General features: G+C 35.6%; 3 protein-coding genes across 4 annotated transcripts; 2 read left to right on the top strand and 1 right to left on the bottom strand.

Annotated features, from left to right (window-relative positions):
* The first annotated feature begins 384 nt into the window (after positions 1–384).
* usp11 (ubiquitin specific peptidase 11) lies at positions 385–19,365 on the top strand. The gene is made up of 21 exons (XM_051902731.1): positions 385–597; positions 1,235–1,344; positions 1,799–1,929; positions 2,028–2,145; positions 3,718–3,863; positions 4,074–4,135; positions 6,152–6,248; positions 6,345–6,518; positions 7,001–7,159; positions 8,390–8,614; positions 8,935–9,018; positions 9,211–9,305; positions 9,443–9,649; positions 10,032–10,129; positions 11,237–11,716; positions 11,950–12,020; positions 13,381–13,493; positions 13,690–13,839; positions 14,410–14,525; positions 15,004–15,092; positions 16,270–19,365. The coding sequence occupies exons 1-21, from the start codon at positions 488–490 to the stop codon at positions 16,432–16,434; spliced, it is 3,000 nt and encodes a 999-aa protein (XP_051758691.1). The 5' UTR covers positions 385–487; the 3' UTR covers positions 16,435–19,365.
* Positions 19,366–19,575: 210 nt separating this feature from the next.
* On the bottom strand, positions 19,576–24,913 carry zgc:86609 (ER membrane protein complex subunit 3-like). Its single transcript, XM_051902732.1, has 8 exons — positions 24,552–24,913; positions 23,517–23,574; positions 23,327–23,420; positions 23,132–23,236; positions 22,096–22,177; positions 21,936–22,015; positions 20,824–20,906; positions 19,576–20,270 (listed from the first exon to the last, which is right to left on the bottom strand). Exons 1-8 carry the CDS (start codon positions 24,704–24,706, stop codon positions 20,166–20,168), a joined length of 762 nt encoding a protein of 253 aa, XP_051758692.1. The 5' UTR covers positions 24,707–24,913; the 3' UTR covers positions 19,576–20,165.
* A 446-nt stretch (positions 24,914–25,359) lies between these two features.
* Positions 25,360–26,992, top strand: uxt (ubiquitously-expressed, prefoldin-like chaperone). Of its 2 annotated transcripts, XM_051902735.1 has the most exons (7): positions 25,360–25,523; positions 25,618–25,730; positions 25,984–26,065; positions 26,277–26,344; positions 26,425–26,532; positions 26,628–26,691; positions 26,777–26,992. In XM_051902735.1, the coding sequence occupies exons 2-7, from the start codon at positions 25,648–25,650 to the stop codon at positions 26,837–26,839; spliced, it is 468 nt and encodes a 155-aa protein (XP_051758695.1). In that variant the 5' UTR covers positions 25,360–25,523; positions 25,618–25,647; the 3' UTR covers positions 26,840–26,992. The 2 variants fall into 2 exon arrangements, with proteins under 2 accessions (XP_051758695.1, XP_051758694.1); XM_051902734.1 differs by having other exon boundaries at positions 25,368–25,730.
* Positions 26,993–27,529: the final 537 nt, after the last annotated feature.

Genomic DNA, 27,529 nt, shown 5'->3' with positions numbered 1-27,529 from the left:
CACTTGATATAATAGAAATAATCAGTTTTAGATGATTTATGGGAACATTAATAATAGTTAAATGTTTCAGCAATATTTAATAAGTGATAAAGGATTATTAATAAAATGATTAAATGTGGAAATTAATATTTTTGTAATCAATACACAGAAATGTGTAAATAAATAGTGTACATTACAATTTGCAGAATTAAATAAAGGACAAAATTAATATGAAAACATAAGCTCAGGGTAAATTTTATGAAAATGGCAAGATATTTATCGCATTTGTCTTTTATTTATTTAGTTAGTTAGTTAGTTAATTAATTATCAGATTTTATCTAACAAAATATGTTCAAACTAAACTCTCTCTTACATCACACACGCCCTCGAAATCCGCCCCCTTTCGCAAGGCGGAAGTTGTCATTCTAACCGCTTCCTACTTCCTGCGTCAAAACATTCCGGTCTGTCTATGCGGCTCTAACGCTCTTTTCGGATTTTATGAGTGATTATGGCTGCGAACTGCAGCACCGGTTCGGCTACGGAGCCTCCGGGACTAGAGACCCAGTGGCGGGAGATCGACAACCTGAACCAGCAACAGCTGCGGGCCGGAGACAGCTGGTAAGAGAAACTTCATCCTAAATAACAAACAAACAAACATTCAATAAACAACCACAACAACACAGATAAAGCACTAACAGATCTCTATAAAATTGATATGTTTGAGTTGTGGGGCTTGAGGGTTTTCAGATTCAATAGTACATATACCAGTGTGATTGAGAGAGTTAAAAATGATTTAAAGATCACATAAGAGAGCGAAACTAACATACAGGTGGGGTTTCAGGCCTGATAGATCTGTTTATCTGGTTAACAGCTTCCTAAGCAGCATTAAGTTTTGACATGTTGGTTGTCTTACGACATTCCCAACTCTGCCTGCTTTAAATTGTTTCATTTCATTTTCAAAAGTATTACTACACTTGCTTTAAGTTTCACTTCCATCTCTGGAAGGTGTGTCAGTCTGTTATGGGAAAGTTACTTTCGGTTTGTTCCAGTTCCTTGGACAGGAAAGGCAGATCTGCCATAATTCATTCTCGTCCTAAGAGGCAGATGACAAGCGTTTGGTGTCTTAATCCGTGTCTGACACTGGCGCCCTGTGCAGTTTACATTAAACAGATTTGTCCTAAAGCTCATTAAATGATGTTGGACTGATGTAACCAAGCAGTGCTGAATGTGACAGATGCAAGTATCTGTTTTCCAGGTATTTGTTGGACAAGAGATGGTTTGATCAGTGGAAAGAGTATGTGCACACCGGTGACCAAAATTCGTCCTCTTATCCTGGAAAGATTGATAACACCGAGCTCTTTGAAGGTACGTTTTGGTATTCTGTTATGTTAAAGTCACCATGAAATCAAAATTGGCAATTCTTCATTTTTTATAGAGTAAAATCCCTCATAATCTTTAATCAAAATAGCTTTCCCTTCCTCTTGCAATGACATCTCTTCTCTGATGAATTGTTTACTGGTGTGAGGGCGGGGCAACCTGTCACTCACATGAGATCCACCAATAGCAAACCACAACCATTCAGTGAACCAATCAATTCCTGATAGACAAAATCAAGTCCCGTCCTACATTTTTTTTCTCATTCGAGAACCCGTTTCAATTGGATATACATCAGAAAAGACTATCGCAACTTCTGTTTCATGCTGACTTTAAGAACAAGATCTCATAGCAGCCTCATAAAAAAGTTTAATGTCTCATTCTATGTAAATCTGTTCCCTTAATAACCGTGGGAATGAAGAATATGTTTGTATGCTTTCTGTAGATTTGGATTCATACCACCTGAAAGAGAGGCTGTCTGAGAATGAGGACTTCATCCTGGTCCCATCAGAAGCCTGGCATAAACTCTTGTCATGGTATGACTTGATGGACGATCAGCCTCCTTTGGAAAGAAAGGTAGTGTTAACCAGACTTTTCTTTGTATTGGAGTCAGTCAAATGAGATGTTCAGAATAGGCAGTGTTTGTCAATAAGTCTTCATCTTTCTCTTTGCAGGTTGTTGATCTTCCCAGCACTGTTAAAGTGGAGGTCTACCCTGTGGAGATCTACCTCTGTCTCTCCAGTAACTTGGAGAGCACTGTAACTGCACGGTTCAGTCGAGCAGACAAGATACGTGAGTAAAGGCTGTTAATGTATAGACTAGTTTTGAAAAGTATTTAGACATTTAAAAATGTATGATTAAGATGCAGTCTCACTAGGCTTTTGGTATGTAAAATTACTGCAGTGAGGGCTACTGTTTTTAATAAGTAATGTATCCGAAATAACAAATAATAATGCATTCAGGATTAATAATAATAATGAATTGTCCACTTTACTCTTTGTATTGAGCTCAATTTGTGACGTTTAGATCCTCTACTGGTATATATGTCTTGTTCGCTATACAAATTCATCAAACTTAAAAAAATAAGAAACTTCTTTGCATGTGCTTTCAAAAGTTTCAAGTGTAATTTAATCCTGTGATGCAAAGCTGAATTTTCAGCATCATTACTCCAGTCTTCAGTGTCACATGATCCTTCAGAAATCATTCTAATATGCTGATTTGCTGCTCAAGAAACATTTCTAATTATTTGCAATGTTGAAAACTGCGGCTGAATGTTTTTGTGGAAACTTTTTTTCATTTTTTTTTTCATGAATAGAAAGTTCAAGATAACAGCATTTATTTGAAATAGATTTGTTTTGTAACATTATAAATGTCTTTACTGTATGGAAGCTTGTTTTCGCCATGAAATAAAAAAGGTAATTGCAACTTTTTATCTCACAATTCTGACCTTTTTTCTCAGAATTGCGAGATATACAGTCAGAATTGTGAGAAAAAAGTCTGAAAAATGCGAGATGTAAAGTCAGATTTGCGAGATATAAAGTCAGATTTGCGAGATATAAAGTCAGAATTGCGAGTTATAGTCAGAATTGTGTGATATGAAGTCAGAATTGTGTGATATGAAGTCAGAATTGTGAGATATGAAGTCAGAATTGTGAGATATGAAGTCAGAATTGTGAGATATAAAGTCAGAATTGTGTGATATGAAGTCAGAATTGTGATATAAAGTCAGAATCGCGAGGAAAAAAGTCAGAATCACATGATATAAAGTCAGAATTGTGAGATATAAACTCGCAATTGCGTGTTATAATGTCCAGTTGTGATAGGAAAAAACACTGACATATTTTTTCTCAGAATTGCGAGTTTATATCTTATAACTTTGTGAGATAAAAAGTCACAAATCACCTTTTTTAATTTTTTTATTTAGTGGCAGAAACAAACTTCCATATTACTGTCATTTTTGCTCAATTTAATGCATCTTTGCTGAATAAAGTATTAATTTATTTCAATAAAAAAAATCTTACGAACCCCAAACTTTTGAACATTAGTGTATGTTATTAAGTGTATCAAGCTAGACGACAGTAGCCTCAATACCTTATCATTTCTGTTTATCTTGCCTGATAAACAGCTTCTGAATGTCTTCTTCAAAGCGTCAAAGGTTTAGCTCAAGCTCTGGATTGCTACTAGTTTTACAGAATGTTATCTCGCACATCTATTTTATATTTGGCATGTAATTAAATTTTGTAAACCGATGTGTGAAACCCCTCAGGAGTTTGGCACCTGGTCTATCTGAGCTACAGATCTCTGAGTGCTTGTTTTCCTCAGGTATGTGTGTAAATCTCTAACGTGTGTATCTTTGTTTCATAGACGCTATACATCAAAAGATACGGCAGCATTTTAATGTGTCAGAGACTGCTGAGAGCCGACTGTGGATGAGGAGTACGGATACAAGCTCAGAAAGGCTACGCAACCTTAACATGACTGTCCTAGACGCCTGTCTCATCTCCGGCATGGTAAAATATACACCTATCACTAACACTCCTTAACTCTGATCATCATATTACATAAACGTTTGGTGACATTTACAGTAATAAGCACTTCCGGCAACCTCGCCCGGCTGGTTTGTCATATAGACAAACTTTGCTACTAGTACTTTAAATGAACGCTTTGTCATGGGCCACCCTGCATGTGTTGTGTCCTAACATGCTCTATTCACTCCACAGACGGTGATTATGGAGATCAGGAATGCGGATGGTACGTGGCCAACATCTAGGCCTCAGATCATGTGAGTATGAGGACGCCAGCTTCCTTCTCTTGTGCACTGCCGCAAGTTTCTTTTCTGTTTTGTTTAGGTAAATGTAAAGTCACGTGTCTGAAGCACAAAACACACAAACATCCACATCAGCCTCATTCATTTAAATCTGTAACTAGTTGTAGCAGGTTAGACACTTCAAAATGGCAAGGCAAATGGGATTGGTATAGCACAACTAAACAAAATCAATCCTGTGGTTTGGAGAAAACATGTCCTTTCTGAAAATGGCTGGGATCATATTATCTAGACCTGCTTTCCAATAGATCACTCCAGACTAAGGGTGAAGATCTTCTTTTATTCCTCTTATGCCAGAATCCAGTATCTCTGAAGCATATTTTTATGGACTGTGATGGTTTTAACTCCTCTAGGGCTCTTTACTTTTCAGTTGATTCTTATGAAAAGATTTTTAATGAAGTGGCTCTAAATTATAAACAAACAAACAATTGTAGTAGGTTAAAAAGGAGATTTTGCACTATACAGATCAGTTTAAAAAAATATGGAACATGTTTTAACCCTCTGGTGCTCTCTGTTCATTTTTGACTGAATATATATATATTTTTTTTATAATTTTTTACTTCATTGGAATGGTACGAAACTTGGTAAAGGTTTTGGCACTTGCTATGTGAACACACACAAACACAAAAATCATGGACATGATTCGAAAAGGTTAAATGATCCTGAAAAAAATAGTCACACTTGTGCTCCTCACGGTCAAAAATGGCCGCATTGGAAATGAATGGGAGACTAATTTCATCTTGTGAAAACTTTTGCTACTGTGTCCAAACAAAATCTTACTGAAAGCTCATTTTTTTTGAGACATCAAGCTCAAATTTGGAACACAACTTGTTTAGATTTATTGCTTTGATTTTCTTGCAGTTTTAGAATAAAACATGTTTTTGAAAATATATATTTCATATAAAAATTGAAAATGTGTATTTGTGCATTTTTCATAACAATAAACGTAAAATTCTGTAACTTTTTAAAACTTTTTTTCACTTCAGCAATAATTTCCCAAGTGTCATCTTTGAAAAGAGAACAAAATTAAGTCTGTGCTCTAAAGCATTCAAAATTTCTGACAGTTCAAGTTGGAAATTTCATTTTCAGGTATATGCTCAAAAAGTGAATAAATGGATTATAACTACAGCTAAAAATATACTTTTGTACTATAAAATCCCCTAAAAATACAAAATATTAAATAAAAAACATTATCGAACTAAAATATAGTACATTCATGTCATTGAAATAATAAAAAACAATCTGTCATTTTTGACCGACATGCGAAGAGTACCAGATGGTCAAATCATGAGGAATCCAATTTTATATGATTTTTTGGGAATAAAGGAGCTTAATGTGCTATTCATCCCCAGTTCAAAAAGATTTATTTAAAAATTATTGCAAAAATCACTCGATCTGCACTGCCACAACCTTGTATTGTAATGCTGTATTTGGTTACACTTTATTTCGATGGTCCACTATAGACATTCTGCTAACTATAAGTAGCTTGTCAACTAACTCTCAGAGTATTAGTAGACTGTTAGGTTAGGGTTAGTAAAATAAGTTGACATACTTGCGAAGTTACTTATAGTTAGTAGAATGTCTAAAGTGGACCACCAAAATAAAGTGTCACCCTCTATTTCAGTGTTAGAAATACGTTGTATTATAGTCATGGATTGTGTGGTGAGCCAGTCATATGATATAAATAAAAATAATATTATAATGCATAGTATAAATTTAGATCAGCTTAAAGTATAGCAGATGGCATTTACATTGAATTCTTAAAGGTAACCAAACCCAGGTCATTCTAGGCATCAAAGAGAGAGGGGGAAATGGTCATATAATGGTCATATCTGTAGAAAGCTTAAAAAATTAAAACCTAGCAAGGTACTTTTTAAATCAAATGTTGGTATGTGGCTATCATAGCCAGAAATACTGTTTAAAATTGTGATTTTATTCAATATTTGGAATGAATATGGAATTTTGTGTCTCCAGGCGGAACACTGCTGACGAGGACTCGTATCGAGGGCCTCCTGGAGTATGTGGCCTCACGAACCTGGGCAACACCTGCTTCATGAACTCAGCTTTACAGGTCAGAGGTCATGAACTGCTGAACACGCAGTCATTTATCTTTTACAAAAAAATCTATAAGGCTCTTCTTAAAGTGAAGTGTGCATTTTTTCCATAGTGTCTGAGTAACACGCCACCACTGACTGAGTACTTCCTGATGAACTTGTATCTGGAGGAGCTGAACTTCACCAACCCTCTGGGCATGAAGGGTGAAATTGCAGAAGCCTACGCAGATGTCATCAAACAAATGTGGTCAGGGAGGCACTATTCTGTGGTTCCTCGGGTATTTAAGGTAAGGTAATTGTAGTGATCACTCTGCTTTAGCATTTTTAGTGCAAAACTTGTTCGCAGATGAACACCAGCAGAGCTGAAATCATTTTGTCTATTTTGAATCTGGTTTTAAACAATTCCCAGTTCGTTTCCCCCCCTTCTTTTATATAAAGAGTCTCTTATGCTCACCAAGGCTGCATTTATTTTATCAAAAATACAGTAATATTGTGAAATATTATTACAATTTAAACCAACTGTTTTCTATTTGAATGTATTTTAAAGTGTAATTTATTCCTGTGATGCAAAGCTGAATTTTCAGCATCATTACTGCCGTCTTCACTGTCACATGATCCTTCAGAAATCATTCTAATATGCTGATTTGCTGCTCAAGAATCATTTATAGGCTGTAAACACTGTAATTCTGTTTGTTTGAGTTTTGTTTTTAGTTAATGATCCATTAGTAGTGCAGAAATTAACCAGCATTGCTTTTGTGTGTCTGTGCAGACGAAGGTCGGCCACTTTGCATCACAGTTTCTTGGCTACCAGCAACACGACTCTCAGGAGCTGCTGTCTTTTCTGTTGGACGGTCTACATGAAGACCTCAACCGGGTCAAAAAGAAGGAGTATATTGAACTCAAGGATGCTGATGGCAGACCTGACCAGGTGCTTTTTTACACATGAACACTATAGTACACGAAGAATAACTCACATAGTGTGTACCTCATGCCATATATCAGTTATGCAACATGTTTCCACCTGGTATTAAGATGCGTTTTGGTCGATCAGATCACAAGTGGACGACACTAAATGCAGGTGTAAACGGGGTGTTTTGAGCTTGTCCACTTTCGGCCACTTCCGGAGGTAGTCGAAAATGCATTTGACCGGATTTCTTTCGTAGTGGAAACTCTCATGTGGTCGAATGTTCACAATGTTCTCTCACCATTCTCATCATTTCACAGCGCTTGCCGTAGTCTTGCGGCTATCAGAGCAGAAATGAGAGCTGCTGCTCTCTGTATTTTTTTCCATTGTCTCCGGGCGTGTTCATATGTAAATTGCACAAGCTTATTTCGTCCATTAGATTGAAACATCTGAAAAAAAACATACATTTACCCGGCCATAGACCCTCCCCTCGAAGAAATCAGGACAGAAATGGTTGAAAGTGGACAAAAGAGACGGATTAAAATACCAGGTGTAAATGGTTAGGTCTTCCTCCTCCACTTGTGATCCGATCAACCAAAACGCATCTTAATACCAGGTGGAAACAAGGCCTTGATTCCGTTTTTTTTTATCGAATGCCTGTGTCTTTCTTATTTATAACCGTAAACTTATAATGCTGTGCAGAAAATAAAAGTAATTACATTTTTCATGAGTCACTAGTGAAGCATACCTATTTTTATTGATTTTATTTTATTAAATAATTTATTATTTTATATAATTTAATTATTTAACATAATATTTAATAAAAGCATTTTCATGGTTAATTAGTTACTCTTGTAATAAAATTCTTGTAATAGAAAGACTTTATTTGATGGTCTCCTTTAGACAATCTGTTGACTATAAGTAACATTGCATCTACATGCCAACTAACTCTCAGAGTATTAGTAGACTGCTCTTAGTATATCTGCTTACACTTTATTTTGATCCTCCCCCAACAGACATTATACTGACTATAAATAACTTTGCAAAGTACATGTCAACTTATTCTACTAACACTAACCCTAACAGACTCTTAAAACAATTTTAAAAACCATTGTTATTGGCCAGTTTTCCAGCTTAGTTAGCAATATCTGTAAAATGCACTATTAGTTGACCTTTTAACGCAACCATGTTTAGAACTCTACAAACAAAACAAAGTGTTACTATGGGAATCACACATCTATTTGTGTGTTACAGGAAGTGGCTGAGGAAGCATGGCGCAACCATCTGCGGCGGAACGATTCAGTTATTGTCGACACATTCCATGGGTTGTTCAAGTCGACACTGGTGTGCCCCGAGTGCAACAAGGTCTCTGTGACCTTTGACCCCTTCTGCTACTTGAGTGTGCCCTTACCAGTCAGTAAGGAGAGGGTCATGGAGGTGTTCTATGTCTCACTGGATCCCATGGCCAAACCAACACAGGTGTGTATTATGTCATATACACACAGAAAAACAGCAAAATACCATAATGCTCAGTCATTTCTGGCAGGAAATGCAGCATATGTGCTGCTCATTATGAGTGAGCCCATGCTATGAGTTTGGCAGATGTGAATGATGTAGCGCTGCACGTCTGTAAACAGGAAGACAGCTGGTGGTGTGTGATGTCATCAGAACCAGTCTTGCTAAGGGCAAAATAGTTCTGTTGAACAGCGCTTAGTAAGGATGCGCTAGTAAGAACACTGCTTTACATTGAGTTTTGTTCGTTCTGATGACTGATGAATGTGTCTGTCTTCCCTCTGCAGTATCGTCTGATTGTCCCTAAAGCTGGCCGAGTGATTGACTTGTGCACTGCCCTCTCTCAGGCAACAGACGTCCCACCCAGCCAGGTTCAAACAACTTTTTTCAACTATAAACATTGTCGAATTGTTGTGACAATTCAACTTTGGATATAATCTAGATTTGGTTAATCATATGACCCTGTGTCAGTGGTGTCAAGAATCCAAATTGATTTTAGCTTTGATTTACTGCTGACAAATGTTGTATTTGTTTTGAGCTAATAATTGATCTGCTCTGCACAGATGGCTGTGGCTGACGTGTTCAATCATCGCTTCTATAGGATTTATCAAGTTGACGAGTCCTTAAGCTGTATACTGGACCGGGACGACATATTTGTGTAAGAGAGGACTGAGTAAACAGCTATATATATATATATATATATATATAAACTAAATAAAACTAAAATAATATGTATCAGAGGTGCATCTCGAGACAGTTGGCTGTGTCTGACTGTTTTGTGGTGGTTTGCTGCAGGTATCAGCTGAACAGTGGCTGTATGGATCAGACTGATGAGGAGGTGATTCTGGCCGTCTACATGCGTGAACGCTCTCATTACAGGGATTACGGCTCGGGCAGCAACAGCTACAGCACATCCCTGTTCGGTCACCCGCTGCTGATGTCCGTGCCACGCACCCAGTGCACGAGGGAAGATCTCTACCAGCTCCTTCTGAAAAGACTGGCGTAAGTCAAACCAGTCATATAGGGTTTGTCACAAGCTAGATTTGACATATCAAAATCATTTTGTTTTCAATGTGCTGTACTTTTATTATAAATATATATATTTTTTTACTGCATAACTGCGTCTTATTTATTATTGACCATACATTTTTTTTTTTTTTTTAGATTTTTTACTGTCTGCATATGCATTCTATTATAAGTTTCTTTGCATCTGATCAATAACTACTTCCTGTTACTTCTGTGATCATATGGTGTTATTTTTAATGTTTGGTTTGGTATCACTGTTTTTGAGTGCATAAAGTTGTCGTGACCTTTTTTTTTTTTTTTTTTTTTAAGCCAGAGTTAGTTTGCCATTCATGTGTGTTATGATTGTGTCCCTGCACAGGCGTTATGTCCGTCCCCTAGACCCCTCAGAAGAAGTAGAAGAGGAAGAAGATGAGGATGAAGAGTTGTACAAGGCACAGACCAACGGAGTTAGTGATGGTATGACTGCATTTTCTTTAAGTTTCTTAAAATCTTTATTGTCCACCAAGACAATATGGCTCAGTAGCACATAAAATAGCTAAACAGGCAATGGGGGGAAAAAAAAACATAAACATAAAAATACAGTTCATGCCACTTTCATTTGGGGTCAGAAAGATTTTCTTTTATTTTGAAAGAAATTAAGAACATTAAGAATTAATTTATTCAGCAGGGATGCATTAAATTGATCAAAAGTGACAGTAAAGACATTTTTAAAGTCACAAACGATTTCTTTTTCAAATAAATGCTGTTGTTTTGAACTTTATATTCCTCAAAGAATCCTGAAAAAAATGTATCACAGATTCTGCAAAAATATTAAGAAACACAACTGTTTTCAACATTGATAGTAATAAGATATGTTTCTTGAGAAGCAAATCAGGATATTAGAATGATTTCTGAAGGATCATGTGACTGAAGACTGGAATAATGATGCTGAATAATGAAGCTTTGATCACAGGAATAAATTACATTTTAAATTATATTCAAATAGAAAACAGTTATTATAAATTATAATAATATTTCAATATTTTTTACTGTATATCTGTTCAAATAAATGCACCTTTAGTGAACATAAGAGACTTTGGTAACTTTACTTAAAGCCTTTATGTAAAATGCATTATAAAGATATTCATAATGTACATTATAATGCATTATATCTTTTCATATATAATCGTAACCAAAGTTAAAATGCAGTATAATATTTTTCAGATTCTTTGTTACATCTAAAAATTGGTTGTTTGTCATGTGTTTTAATGCATTATACTTTCTAAAGGTGTAAGATTATTAAGAAGACTTTATTGTCATTGCATCGGGATACAACAATGAATAGATATTTTATAATGTATTATAACTGTGGTTACAATTAGTCATGATATCATACAGTGCATTATAAGGTGCATTACAAGGCATAATTAATGCATTAAATTACTTTTATAATGCATTATATATAAAGGCTTTAAGTAAAGTGTTACCGAGACTTCTTTCAAAAACATTAAGAAATTGAAGAAATTGAGACATCCCCTAAACTTTTCAACAGTAGTGTACTGATAATGATTAATTTCTGAACAGATGAGGGTGATGAAGACTCTGAGGAGGCGGGGCCATCTAAGAAAGAGGAAGAGACTCAACAGAGCAATCAGGCTGATGGGCAGAACAACGGCCCATTAGAAGCCAGCCCGAGCAGCGAGAGGGAGGAGCGAGCTGAGGAGGGGGAGTCGAGCAGTGAACCGGACCGGGGCAGCAGTACAGAGGAGGGCCAATCAGCGTGCGGCAGCACCGACACCAACTCCCAAGATGCCACTGATGGGGACCAAAGTGCTGGCGCAGAACCTTCGGGAAAGGAGGAAGAGGATGACGACGAAGAAGAGGAGGAGGAGGAGGAAGACGGGGAAGAGGCCGCAACTTGTGCGCAGGCAAATAAGAGAGTTCCGGGCAGACGGCACTATACTGAGAGACGGAAAAAAGCCCTCTTCACCATTCAGGCAGTGAACTCTAATGGCACCACAGAGCGAGGGATGGCAGAGGCGGGCGGCAGCTTTTCTTTCAGCTGTGAGTACACTCTAATGAGAAACTCGATTTATTACAGACCTCTCTACTTCTGATACCTTTGTACAACTTCAGGGTCATGTGCGCACAAGCGAGGGTCATAAGAAAGTGAGATTTCATGTCTTTTATCTCTCCAGCTGCTCAATTCACACCTTTTCAAAGTGTCTATTAAATAAGAGCTTTCATAAGAGTAAATGTTCCTGCTCCAAATGGCGTGACTCACTGTTTCTGTTTAGCTCAGCCATACATTGCCATCGACTGGGATCCTGACATGAAGAAGAAGTATTACAATGAGAATGAAGCTGAGGTAAGATTGCTAATGAGCTCTTTGATCCTTAAGAAATGCTTTGCGTCTGTTGTTGCATTAGGAAATGATTGTAACCTCTCATGCAAGGCTCAATACAGTCTATTCAATTAGAAGTTTCATGTCATGCTCATTTTAAAGTATAGCTACTAATGCATCTGAATTGTGTCACTGCTATAAATATGAAAACCTCATCTGATGTTACATGCATTACCTAGTTTTTCTTAAAAGATTCGTTCACTTCAGCATTAAAATTCCTGATAATTTACTCACCCCCATGTCATCCAAGATGTTTATGTCTTTCTTTCTTCAGTCGAAAAGAAATTAAGGTTTTTGAGGAAAACATTCTAGGATTTTTCTCCATATAGTGGACTTCAACGGGTTGAAGGTCCAAATTGCAGCTTCAAAGGGCTCAACACGATCCCAGATGAAGAATAAGGGTCTTATCTAGCAAAACGATCGGCCAGTTTCTAAAAAAAATAAAAATGTATATACTTTTTAACCACAAATGCTCGTCTTTGACTTAGTCTTTGCACATTTGCTTTGTAAACACTTGCTTGGTACTTCCGCCTACGTCACGCGTGACCTTTCCAACGTGATTACGTAATGCGTGGCGCATCGCAGAGCAGCGCAAGATGAGCATTTGTGGTTAAAAAGTATATAATTTTTTATTGTTTTTAGAAAATGACAGCTCGTTTCACTAGATAAGACCCTAATTCCTCGGCTGGGATCATGTAGAGCCCTTTGAAGCTGTATTTAAACTGCAGTATGGACCTTCATCTCGTTGAACCCCAGTGAAGTCCACTATATAGAGAAAAATCCCAGAATGTTTTCCTCAAAAACGATAATTTCTTTTCGACTGAAGAAAGAAAGACATAAACATCTCTGATGACATGGGGGTGAGTAAATTATCAGGAAATTGAACTAATCCTTAAATATATTTGTCAAGAACAGTGGTTCTCAACTGGTTTTGCAGTTTTGCAACCCAAAACGGCACCAAAGTTTATTATTTACACAAAATAAAACATTAAAATAAAATAAAATTCTCTCCTTTCCCCTAGGTAATAGTCTAGTTATTTTGCAATCCTAAAAATGTATTAATTACATTTTCTTTTTTGCATTTATCATTGTTTTTCTCGAATGCTGTAACTCAATCAAACATTTACTCCACCAGTCAAAAACCACTTTTTGATATGCTAAATTTGCTTAAATGCAGTATTAAATATATATATATGATTAAATATAAATCAAAATCCATTGTTTTCAGTGACCTTTTGTTTCAGTCTTGGTGGTTGAACCTTTTCAAGCTATGCAAACGGCATCATTTCTGTTGCAAACATATATTGTTTATGTGTTTATGCAGAAATACATAAAGCATCAGAGCATGGATGTCCCTCACCAGCAAACAACAGTGCAGCTGCAGGAATGTATAGAGCTTTTTACCACAGTAGAGACACTGGAAGAGGAAAACCCCTGGTAATCTACCTCTTAGACCTATCACAGATTCTAGGCTTTTATTCCACTGTATCATTTATGAAGAAAGGGGAACATCTTGTGTTTGATGCAAAATTTAGAGCCAGAACCATCAGTTTCATAATTTCTAGAGATGTATTTAAAGAACAGGACTGAATCCTCCACACATGTAACTTTGGTTTGTTTATGTGCTCTGTAGGTATTGTCCGACATGTAAAAGGCATCAGCTTGCTACTAAGAAACTGGATCTGTGGTCTTTACCAGAAGTTCTGATCATCCATTTAAAGCGTTTCTCCTACACAAAATACTCTCGAGAAAAACTGGACACTATCGTGGAGTTCCCCCTGCGGTAAGATGAAGTACTGTTCTGTCAGATTAAGACGAACATACACTACCATTCAACAGTTTGGGACCATTACTCCAGTCTTCAGTGTCACATGATCCTTCAGAAATCATTCTATTATGCTGATTTGCTGCTCAAGAAACATTTCTTATTATTATCACTGTTGAAAACAGTTGTGCTGCTTAATGTTTTTGTTGAAACCATGATACATTTTTTTCAGGATTCTTTGACTAGAAAGTTCAAACAAACAGCATTTATTTGAAAATATACATTTTTTGAGACATTATAAATATCTTTACTGTTACTTTAGGTCAGTTTAATGCATTAGTGCTGAATAAAAGTATTCATTTCTTTAAGAAAGGGGAAAAAATCGTACTGACCCCAAAACTTTTCACCGGAAGTGTACATTTGTAAATGATCTGGTTGTGTTAACTCATAGTTATAGTGGAAATAAATGCATAGCGGGTAATAAATGTTCCTTCACATCTTCTTAATATTTATATTTTTTCAATGGTTGATTCTTAGACTATTGCATTTGTTTCCGTTTGGTTCATATGTCTCATTCTCTGTCTGCAGGGATTTGGACTTCTCAGGTTTCCTCCTAAAGAAGACCACGAACAGTACTGAACCTCCCAGTAGATATGACCTGATCGCTGTGTCGAACCACTACGGCGGACTCCGAGATGGACACTGTATGCATCGGTCTTCTTAGCTTTTATTAAACAGCATTTAAAAATGTCATGCCAAAAATGGTATGCTATTTTTAGGGATGCATAGATACCAGTATCGGTATCGGGCCCGATACTGCGCTCATTAAAATGCTCCGATACCAAAAAAAAAAACAATACTGTTTGTGTCCAGACAAAGAAACACAAACAAAAGAACAAACAGAGATATGGAGATATCAGAGATTAAAGATGTCTATGAAGTAAATAATTAGTATCTAATTAATAGAATATTAAGCATAAATTCAACAGTTAAGCCCCTATAGCTGCTGTGGATTGAGCGCGCAGTGGCATAGACATCGCTGAAAAGTTTGTAGTTCGGTCGGATATGTCAATAGCAAAGAATCATATCAGACTCATTCTGGAAAACATGGTATCGGTGCATCCCTAGCTATTTCGTTTCGTGATAATAACTTACATTAATATCCCCCCCCCCCCCTTCTAGATACTAGTTATGCCCAGAACAAGGACAATGGCCAGTGGTATTACTTTGACGACAGCAAGGTGACCTATGCAAGGGAGGAACAGATTGTGGTAAGATTAATGCCCCTCTGTGGTCTGAGTGGTCAACATGAAATCAAAATACTTTTTAATACATTTTCTCAGCCTTGCTGTGCATGATTCATCAGTGCATTCTCTTCTGAACAAAATGAAATGTTTGTTTTTCCTCAAAATACAATAACTTTCTCTGCCTCTTGGCTACACGGGTCAAAAATGACAGATCTGTTAATATAGAATTCTCATTTATCTTACAAGAAATGGTCATATCAGTGGACTAGAGCTGGCTTATTCTACATCATAAACTCATGGTGGCCTCCAGATTGAGATCACATGATGTCCAGCCACAACTTGGGTTGACTAATAATAATATAATTAAAAATATAATTCGTAAGTTTACTGTATGCTTTTACAGGGTTAGGGTGATTTATTAAAGTACATCTAAACAAAACAAACAAACCAAATGATCACAGACTCAGCTGAAGTGCGCATCGAGGGCGCATAGCGGCCGCAAAGGGGGCTGCTCACGAGCACCCTTCTGAAACCTAAAATGATGAATGGGACACCCTACAGTCTCGTAGACTTAACGGACATGCATACGCGGCAGCCGTTGTAAGTCCACAAGACCGAAAGTGCATAGAATTGTGCCATTTGGGATTCAGCCAAAGATTCTCGAACAAGCAAAAATGTTTGTCCATTGGGAATTAATTGGATGACTGTGGATTGATATTGGTTTGATCTCATGTGAGTGACAGGTTGTCCCGCCCTCGCGCCAGTAATACTTTTATTCAGCAAGGACGCATTAAATTGATCAAAAGTTACAGTAAAGGCATTTATAATGTCACAAAAGATTTCTGTTTCAAATAAATGCTGTTCTTTTGAACTTTCTATTCATCAAACAATTTTGAAAAAATGTATCATGGTTTCCACAAAAATATTAAGCAGCACTGTTTTCAACATTGATATGTTTAATTGATAATAAATGTTTCTTGAGCAGCAAATCAGCGTATTAGAATGACTTCTGAGAGATCACGTGACACTGGAATAATGATGCTGAAAATTCAGCCAGTTACATTTTTTTAAACATTAAAATAGAAACACTTATTTTAAATTGTCGTAATTTTTCACAGTATTTCTGTTTTTACTGTATTTTTGATCAAATATTGATTGAAAAGCAGTCACTGAAACATTCAATCTCCATCTAATCTTGTAGACCAGCGCGGCCTACCTCCTGTTCTACCAGCGCCAAGACAAGATCCGCCAGCCCACCGTCCCTCCACCCGTACCCTCCTCCACCCAGCCAGAGAACCACATCACATCCCAGACCCATGATGGCGTGGACGGAGCCTCTTCCTGCGTCAGCATGGAGACGGACTGATTTCTGTCTTTCCTTCTTTGTCTTTTTCCTACTCCACTTTATTCTTTCTCACTCTTATCACTTCCAACTTTAATCTTTAATCTACAGAAACTTGAACCTCAGCCTCTGCTCTGACTCTGACAGGAAGCACGAGGCAGGGGCTACTCTCTCAGGCTGGTGCACGAGCATCATGGGGTGGGAATGCAGATTTTTGTGTCGTTTTTCTTAATGACGAACTCAAAGAAACGGGTTAGGCTGGTGGCGGCGGATTCAGAGATGGCATAGCATTTTGTCTGCATCACTTCAACGATGATGAGAATTTGGAGAATGTGGTTTGCGCTGTTCATCATCACCGAATGTGTTCTTTACTTTTTCCTAAGCTTGCTTTTTTGAGCTAGCTAAGCTGCTGTCCACAATGGTGATGTTTGAACGCCCGACCTTGGGTAAAGCTGCACTGTTTAACATCATGAATCAGGCCTCCTGTTTATTCCATCAGACGCTATTAGCAGGGATGGTTGAGATGGTTTCTCATATCAGGGACGTCATGATCAGAAATCCTGTTTCACTATGTTTTCTGAGATCTTCTAGTATAAAGGTGGTCTGTCCACTCACTCGTGATCTATTTATTTTCGTAATTGCCAGATGCTAATGTGGAGTGAGGAATAGAGATGGTTATAATTGTAAAGAGCGGCTTCTAAAGATCTTCCATTTTTATTTTCATTTTTGTGATGCTTTTTTTTGTCTGTCGTAAGGTCTGGGAAAAGCCCCTCTGTTGCAGGACACAAACGGAGGCCTGTTTTTCAGCGAGAATTTGCTTTTTTTTTATCTTAAATGAAAGGAAAATACACAGCAAGATTTAAATATTACATTCTTTTTTGACTAATTGTGTTACATTTATAAAGAACTCTTTGGAGCAATGAGAATATTTCAGCAAAGTGCTTTCTGGATAGAGCTCTTTACATGATGATTTTTAAGGCACCTCTGTACAGTATTTTTGTATTGTAATAAATGTTGTATTATCTTTGATCATTTGGATCAGATGCTGGGGATGGGGTGCTTTCATTTTATTTTGTTAATAATTATAGATTGAATATATAATTGTATACACATCTTTTGATATGAATAAATGATGACTATAAAGTCGAGAGGTTAGATTGGATACATTTGGCTTCCATTTACGTTGTTTTACCTCTGAATAAAAGGACGCGTAGATCCTTTGGTAATGGGAAATGCATTCATTTGGTTTGTACTGACTGCATATTAACACTTTTCAGCTGTTCAGTGTTGTAATTAATTTGGCCCACAGTGTAATGATCTTATAGAAAATGCTTTTTCATTTGCACTTCCCTTTAAAGGTGCAATAGGTGATTCTCTACAGAAACTTTTTTTGTTATACTGGTTGAAAGTCTTCTCATATCCTGATAGCAATAATCACTATGTTAAATGGCCTAAATGTATTTTTTATAAATATATATCGTCTGGGGAAGGTGTAGGACCATTAAATGTTCATCCAATTATTATATTCGGTCAGAATGAAATAATACGATGCCCTACCTGCCTGTCAACGTGTTTTTACATACCCTACGTCATCAGCGAGTTTATACACAGACATACCTCAGTCACGGAGCACGGCAAACAAACAGCAGCCACCTTTTACAGTTCCTGCCTAATAAAAACAACGAGCTTACGCTGTGTTCAAACCATAACTACCGTAATTAAGAGATGGCAACCCGCGATGTTCTAACCGGAGTTGTTCAGTCAGACTCTGAATTATGCGTTTCCATGTCAACAGTATCAACACTGAAATGAATCTGCAGCAGTCAGGTACAAGCTCTCTAAGTTGTTTACGTTCATTTTTATCGTCATGTTATGTGCTTTGAGACATGAGGTAGTTTAACGTCGTCTTTTGTGACGCCTAGAGCAACTGTGTTTCGTTCATGTGTTTTGGATGAGGCGTGGCTTTGGACCGCGATTTGCAGGGAGGGTGGGGTCGTATGCTTTCAATGCTAGCGGGCTAACGTTAGCATTTCCCAGATCACCTGCTGCATCTTTAAGTGACTGCTTTATCGCATTCCTCAGATTGTAATGTACACAGTTCACTGTTCTTATCTCAGAATGAGAGATCTATAAATATATCACTGTATGTGACAGGAGCACTTAATACATTCAGGATGTTCTAATATCTAATATAATATCACATGTGAATCTCACAAAACCTGTACAGAACAAAAGAAATCAAAACCAAGGGGACAAATGTGAAATTATATTTTTATATAATCATATATATCAATTTTACATTTATACATCATGGTAGTATTTGTTTACTCCTTTTAATTTATGCATATTTAATAAAAAAGAAAAGAAAATTACCTGGATATGTTCTTGACTGGATTTGTGAGATTTACAAACTTGTGATGAAGAACTGGTGAGAATTTTTCTTGAAGTCTGCTTTAAAAAAAAAAAATCCTCAAATTTTCCTCAAAGATTCAACTCGTTTATTTCTCACCTATAGTCTTCCATTTTGTATGAGGTTTACTAAATGCAACAATCCATTTAAAGAGAGATTCAGTTTTACTATTTTATAGTAATTAAATGGCTTTATTATTTAATTCTAAAATAATTTGCTAGTGCTGTAAACACCAGCTTTGAAAAGTCACATACAGCCTAATTTTGTGTTTCAAATATTTATTAGAGCTACTTTGTGACCTGCAGTGGTTTCATTTTTCAGTGAAATCAGTGAGATGGTCAGCTGTGTATGAACAATTGAAATGTTAGACTAATTCTGAAATCAAACCATTTGAATTGCTATATTTCTGTCAATGCAATATTCTAAAGCCTGTTTCACAGTATATTGCACCATATAGTCACCAAATTTCATATTTATGATTTTGCATTGTGGAGGCATTTTCTGTATAGAAATTGAACAAGTGGTCAAATAAAAGCTTATTTGAATTTTGAGTATATGTAGTGTTTTTCTCCACTTACAGCATGAGAATGCGATCATATCAAACAAGTTTCTGTCTGAAACGTGGAATCGTGTAAGTGTTAAACATCTGATTCACCTCTGTGATTCACAAATATTAGACAAACTATCTTCCGGCTCAATCATTTTCTCTCATCTGATTCAATCAGAGCTGAGCACAAAGCGATTTCCTCCTCACCTTAGGGTTCCATATAATGTTTATTAAATTATTACATTCCTATTGCACAGAGACCAAAATAGTCTGTTTTTACATTAAATTTGTTGTTATAAAATCTCTGTGACTGAAACAATGGCTTTTCAATAAGGAACTGTGTGATGATCACCAACCACAAAGGAGAAAAACATTTTGACATTTTAACAACTGAAATTATATATATATATATTTATATATTTTATTTATTTATTTATTTTTTCAAGGCACCATTTCACACATAAACTATTAAGACATAAAACATGAGAAATTCTGTATTAATTCCTTTGGCAAAAATGTATATAATTTAGAACTTTACTGTGCCTGTATCAAATGAAATGTTCATGTGCAGCGCTCGCAATTCACAAAAGCTTCATTTCAAACATATTGTAGATTCTTTGCATGTTAAGACATTCAAAACAAACTCAACACTTTTAGGATCACTGCAGTCAACCAGTACAAACAACTGAATAATGTTAAGAAATAACGGCTGATTGTAAAATATACAGCACTGTTTCATATCAAAAGGTGGTTTGCAATCAGACAGACGTCAGAACATGGTTGTTTTTACTGTAGTTCTTAGCTAAAGAGTCCTCTGAAGTTCAGATCCTGACACATGAGTTCCTCTTCAACATTCTCCAGGGCCCATTTGTGCTCCACAATCTCCAGGGCTTCCCACTCGCTCTGAAACAACCAGAAAGAAGACATTTAGAGCATTGTAGAGAGCAGCGTGAACATCCTGCTAAACATCTCCTTTTGTTTTCCACAGGGAAAAGAAAGCCATACGGGTTTCAACGGCACGAGGGTGAGTAAATTTTGTTTGATATATATTGTGTATTGGGACTGCATCGACTTATTGCACCTAATACAATCTGCATTCCTCAAGAAATATGTTTCAGTAGTTCTGTAATTATGTGAGCTTCAACATGGCAAAGTGTAAGGTTTCACAATTATCTTAAGATGATGAGGTTATGAAATTAAAGCGAGCACGTTTCCACATCGGGGCTGCTGTTGCATACATCTATCCATCCACTGGGGGCGTAGGCGGTGATTTCCCAACAAAAATTACCTTTAACTAAATTTGTGCTAACCACAAATAACTGCTGCTGGCATATTTTTTTTTTTTTAGAAAGTTTTTGTATGTGCATGTTTGTCCTGGGAAAAAAATCATATTGCTAAGAAACATAAATCACATGAATATAACAGGGTTGCTTGATGCAAATCATGATCTACTCACCTTAAATGCTTTATTAGGATCAGGGGGCATCGCCATCGCAGCCCCCGTCATTTGATCCTGCATAATTCTCGACTGATCTGCAGCTAAAAATAAACAACTTTTAGTTTAAATATCTAAGATCTAAAGTTTATCTCATGTCATAGCTCAAATTAAATTGTAAATAAACATGAGTATATATAGTCAAAATGTATTCAGGCACCTTGAACATTTTATTCATTAATACAGTTTATTCACTATAGTTTAAAAAAATGGTAATAAAATATGACAAGATCTCAGAGTTAAACTGTGTCATAAAAAAATAATCTTAATTATGTCAGATAACACTTAAGCAAAACATGGTCACGTCAAAGTGTCTGAATAATTTTTGGTTCCAAATTTTTATCAATTTTACTGGTAATCCACTGTATGAAGAATTTTTGGATATAATATGTCACAGTTTACTTTATTTTGCTATCCTCACTTACATAAATGAACTATGGTGTCCTGCACCCACTAGTAAAAATATATCAAAAATATCAAAAATGTCTGAATAATTTTTGGTTTGACTGTATATAAAAATATAAAACAATATAATATATAAAAGCATAACATAAAAAATAAAAAAGCAATACAATTTAAAACAATACTATATATACATATGTATGCATGTATGTATAATACATATAATGCGTGTATGTGTGTGTGTGTGTATGTATGTATAATATATATATATAAATAATGTATATACACACATACATACATACACACACACTCACACATTATAGAATATATATAAAATATATTTAAAAAACATTATTTTTATATATATATAAATAATGTATATATATAAAAAATATATATAAATATATATATATATATAAAAATAATGTTTTTTAAATATTATATTTTATATACATTCTATGTGTGAGTGTGTGTGTATATATATATATATATATATATATATAAATTATAAATATATATACACACACACACACACACACACGTATATATAGTATATAGTATTTTATAGTATTTTTAAATTGTATTGCTTTTATTGTATTAAATAAATAATTAATATAATACAATAAGTTGATGTCATAAAAAGGTCTAAATATCAAACAAAAACAACCAACCATTGTCTTGTCCAAGGATGAGGGTGTACATGCTTCTGAGCCCAAACACATTGAGAAAATACCATGAAGCTGAACTGACCCTATAAGAGCAACAAATTCAGATTTTATGCAGTTTTCAGCTTGTGTCAACAAATCAAAAAACATCATGTCAATACTGTACCAGGAGGCGTCCAGAGAGAGCAGCTCAATTCCTCTCTGTAACATGGGCTTAAATCTCAGAGTCAGAGGAAACGGAACTTTAGCTGAAGGGAAATAAGCGGCACAAAATTAGGACAACATTGAGGCTGCATTTATTTGATCAAAAATACAGTAAAAATAGCAATACTGTGAAATATTATTACAATTTAAAAGGACTGTTTTTCTTTTCCTGTGATGCAAAGCTGAATTTTCAGCATCATTACTCCAGTCTTCAGTGTCACATGATCCTTCAGAAATCATTCTAATATGCCAAATCAATGTTGAAAACAGTTATGCTGCTTAATATTTTTGTATTTTTTCAGGATTCTTTGATGAATGGAAAGTTCAAAAGAACAACATTTATTTGACAGAAATCATTTGTAACATTATAAGTGTCTTTACTGTTTTTTTTTTATCAATTTAATGATTCCATTTAATAATCTTACTCACCCCAAACCTTTGAATGGTAGTGTATCACAGTTTACACCAAAATATTAAGCAGCAAAAAATGTTTCTTGATAAATAACATTCACTTGTGGTTTAATCAGAGGCATAACTGCCACTATAATTATGCATAATTAACGTCATCCCCTTCTGCCTCTTGGAAAATAGTCAAATTTGAAAAGTTTTGTTTCGCATGGTAACGTTGAGAAAAAGCAAATTGTAGCCACTTTAGAAACAAAAACAAAAGCCTCCGCCAACCGCTTGCATCAGCAGCGGACTAAACGGGCACATATTCTGTAATCCTACTATGGTTAGTGCCCACTTACCAACGTCTGGCTTTCAGAAAATGAGTTATGAATGTAGTGGCCAAATGTTACATCACCCAATTAAAATTCATGAGCCGGCTGTTAAGGTTTAGAATGACTTCCTTCGCATTTCAGATCCTTCCTACAGCCCTAAATTCAATCACATTTCCAAATGATTGTTTTAGAAATAAGACCACATTCCCACATGGTCATTCGATTCTTCCCTTTTAGTTTTGCATTTTAATTCTAGCAAGTAACAAAAGCTCATACTTGTGACAAAACCAGAAAAGGCCCAGTTGATCCATCCTCCTATCAGAATCATTGGCAGCACATTGGTCAGATTCCCCTTCATCATGTCCGTCAACATGCTGGTGTCTGGGAGCAAAGAAGGGACAGGTTTTCAGACAGTGATGACGCACAGTAGGTCATTTCCTCTGAGTCTAGAATGTTAAAGTAAACTCATACCAGTCATGGGGTTTTTGGGGATCACCTTTCTTTTAACCGTCTTGAAGAATCCAGTCTCAGGGTCATTGAAATAGTGTTTTCGCATGGCAAATGACTGCAACGGGACAGCATTGTTGATCAGTGACCCATTAAATAGTTAAACATTACATGCAAATATGCTGGGAACTGTTATTCATAAAGTAATCAGTACCTGTTTGGGAAGATATTTTCCATTTTCTCTCAAAATGCGGCTGCGCAGCAACACCTGGCTGTGGATTAAAACAACAAATGAATTAAAATCTTAAACCCCTCTGCTTATAAGCTTAGACTAGATTACAATTTTGTCAAACAAACTTTATGTTGGCTTGAGAACGACTAGCCAGAAAGTTTGAAACAGTTCAAAGTTTGAAATAGCTTTAAAATTAAGTACTTTAAAAATCTTGAAGTTTGATTATTATTATATAAATGCATGTGTTCACTAATGTGTTCACTGTTGTACTAATTAAACTCTTAAAGGGATAGTTCACCCAAAAATGAAAGTTATGTCATTAATTACTCACCCTCATGTTGTTCCAAACTCTTAAGACTTTTGTTCATCATTAATAAAAGCCTAAATTCAATCTGTTCATCATATAAAGCGATCGTGTCTCTTCAGAAAATAAACCGCTCAATTCATATGGATTAGTTTTACGATCTCTTTATGAACTTTTTGAAGTGTCAAAGTGGTAGTTGCATAGACTGTCAATGGAGGGACAGAAATCACTCAGATTTTATTAAATATATCTTCATTTGTGTTCCAAAGATGAACAAAAGTCTTACGGGTTTGGAACGACATGAGGGTGAGTTTTCATTTTTGGGTGAACTAACCCTTTAAACTCTAGGATTTAATATGCTTGCAGGAAATGAAATTGATTTATTGCATTTCCATATTCTGTAATGGGGATTAATTACAAAGTTCTGAGGATCAGGTTTGGGCAAAATTCCAAATTTAGAGAAAATGTCTCCTTTTCAGATGGATTAATTATACATGGTTATTCACTGATATGCAGAATACTCAGCAATAAAAACTAATTTTAATTTTGCTAAGATAACTTAATAAAGATAAATATTGACATTTTTAACGTTCATTAAATTCTAATTTACATATAATATTACATGTTTTTACTATCTATTTTTATGTAAATATTCTGTATGTTGTGAGTTTGGTAACATGTTTGTGGCTAAACATTTGTATCAGTTATCTCACCTGTCAGACACCTGCTGCAAATCCACTTTCTTCTCATTATGAATCAGTTGAGTGACATAATGCCGCAGAACTCCGACGAAGAATGTGATGAAGACTATGGGCAAAACAACCCACAGGCGAATACTGGAGTCTAACAGCAGCTCTGGACCTGCCATTCCTGTACTGACTAACTTACTCCAAAACTATACTTTACAACTGTCTGAACTCAAAACACTGACACTTTTAACTTTATTATAATGCTTGAAATTAAAACAATTCAAACTATGTTAAAACTATTGCACTTTTATCCGACAGAAACGGCACATTGCTGCCTGAACATGCGCCATCTGCGCTGTTGCTGTTTGACCTTTGAACTAGTAGCTATGTGCGATTCGTGAACGAGTTCTATAGAGTCGGATCTTGAACATGTTGATTCGATTCACAAGTCTGAACGATCGGTCCGTGCGCTTCTCGAGTCCTCATTGAACCGAGAAACTTGAGTCTATTTTGACGAACCGAGTCTCTTTTGAACGTGACAGTTTTATTAGGAAATAGAGATGGTTTTAATAAAAAGTAATGTGTGCACGTGTATATAGCTTTACTGACGTTTTGTGTATGTAATGTGCCACGTAGGGATGTCAGAGATCATATCATGACATAAAACGCTTTTTAACCCGTTCTCTGTTTCCAAGAACCGATTCGCAGAAATGAGTCGGACGTCCCATCACTACTTTGAACTATGACATATTTACAAATGCGTTTATGTTTTATTATTGGGTTATTTTATATCACTAACAGATAGGTAAAACATGCCTTATATATTAAAAATTATTTATATATTTTTAAGAAGAAAAAGAAAAAGTTAGCTAACGCCATTTCCGGTTTCGAAGACGTTTCCGTGTATCTTGTAAACAAGTAGAGAGCCACGTGACAGACAGAAGGACGGTTTAGCTTCACACAGACGAGTATTTTCACACTACAACGACATAATCTGTAAGCTTTTAATCGCTGCGTCAGACCCGATGTTTAATGTAGATTAATAATAGAAACGTTGATTACTGTTAAATAAAGTATCTCTGTATTATAGTCGATCTTCAACCATCTTTTTTCTCATATAATGACTTCTGGGACGCCAGGTATTAATGAAAAAGTCTTGCAGTATGAGACATTTATCAATGAAGTGTTGCGACAGGACTTACAGTAAGTATTATCACTTTTATTTATTAGAGCTTTGATGAAACACATTCGCGTATTGCACGTACAAAAGCTGCCATAGTATTAGGCTGCCATGTTTGTACCATGGTATTCTTTGTAGTACCATATAAATACCTGCTATAGTGAACAATAATGTTTATTATTATTGAAGTATTATATGTATATGTTAATCTATGTATATATTAATCTATATATTAAAATGTCACAAGCTTATCTACTGCAATTTCGATTCTGACAGGAAAGTTTTGGAGCAAAGAGATGCTGTGTATGAGAAAATAGCACAATACCTTCAGCTGAAGAACACAATACAAAGCATTCAGGTAGTTTTTTCAAAAACTAAAACGTATTTTGATCTTGTTCTGATGTTCTGCACTTATGTGTTTCCAGATTTATATATATACATTTTTTGTGCTATGTAACTTTGACTCCCTATTTTCATTTCTGTTTCTCCCTGTCTCTGTCGTTTTCTTGCTCTCGTTCTGTATTGTGTGATTATAATATGTTGTTTTGCTGTATTTTATTCATCTTTAGGAAACTGACAGCAAAGAACTCAAAACGGATGTTGACCTTGGCTGCAATTTCTATGTGCAGGCTCACGTGTAAGTCTGGGTACTGTGCCTCAATGCCTCGGTCTAACATTTTGAAAGGGCAAACTCATAAACGATTCATTTCTTTTTAGACCTGATGCATCAAAAATATATGTGGCAGTCGGTTATGGATTCTTTGTCGAATTCACCCATGCAGAGGCTTTGAAGTTCATAGAAAAGAAGACGAATCAGCTAACAGAGTAAGAGAGCTTTTAGCTTTATCTTTTCATCATTTTGAAATGTGCATGTATGCTGTTTTTACTTTAAGATGTTTATTGTTATTTTAATTCTTTAGGTATACTGAGGTCCTTACCAAAGATGCAGCAAAGATAAAAGCCAACATCCGCATGGTTTTGGAGGTACAAATAATTCTGCTTTATTTAATTTATTTTTTGTCCTTTCTGCATTTTATTGTGATGAGTAAAACATAATATGTTTTCACAGGGATTGAGGGAATTGCAAGGTCTGAAGGATCTTCCAGAAACCAGAACGAGGGAGGTGTTTTAGTACGTTAATCAATCACAGCACATTGTATTATTTTTGCACATATGACTGTAATGTTTGTTTCAAACAATGTGAACATTATGGCAATCAAAGCCTTTTAACAGGTTATACTGTTGTTTTGAAAATTTTGCTGAATAAATAACATTTTCAGTACAACTCTCAGTGTCATTGTGATCATTTTCTGTTTGTACATGCAATACACTAAAACATCAACACATGACCTTTTTAAATTTCTTCATATAAGATGAGATGATCTATATGAATGGATATGATGTAGAAAAATTAACATGTAAGAGGCTTCCCTTGTTTAAGTATGCCAAGCAATTTATTATTATCGGAAATTAAGAATATGTGTGATCTGTTCAAATAATTGGTGTTTATTGGTTCATAAATGTTCATTTTCAACAGGACTTTTTTACTTTTTACTATGCAGCCATTCCATAGGTATATATAAAGTTAAAATCTATTGAAAAAAATCTCTTAATGTGAGTACAGATTGATTTTAGAATAAGAAACTTTAGCTCAAAATCAATCTACTGTAATTCAATATATAAGTAGTATTTTTTTTGTTGGTTGTATCTACAAATAATAAGACAACAAACTATGTATATAATCATTTCTTCATCCTTTCTATAAGTAGATCAGTAAATGCTTTCAAACTGCATGTGTGCTTCATTTGGGATTCAAGAATTA

The sequence above is a fragment of the Ctenopharyngodon idella genome, chromosome 8, assembly GCF_019924925.1.
Source record: "Ctenopharyngodon idella isolate HZGC_01 chromosome 8, HZGC01, whole genome shotgun sequence".
Classification (NCBI taxonomy): domain Eukaryota; kingdom Metazoa; phylum Chordata; class Actinopteri; order Cypriniformes; family Xenocyprididae; genus Ctenopharyngodon; species Ctenopharyngodon idella.
Note: the sequence above shows the minus strand (reverse complement) of the source record. Positions and strands in the feature narration are given on the sequence as shown.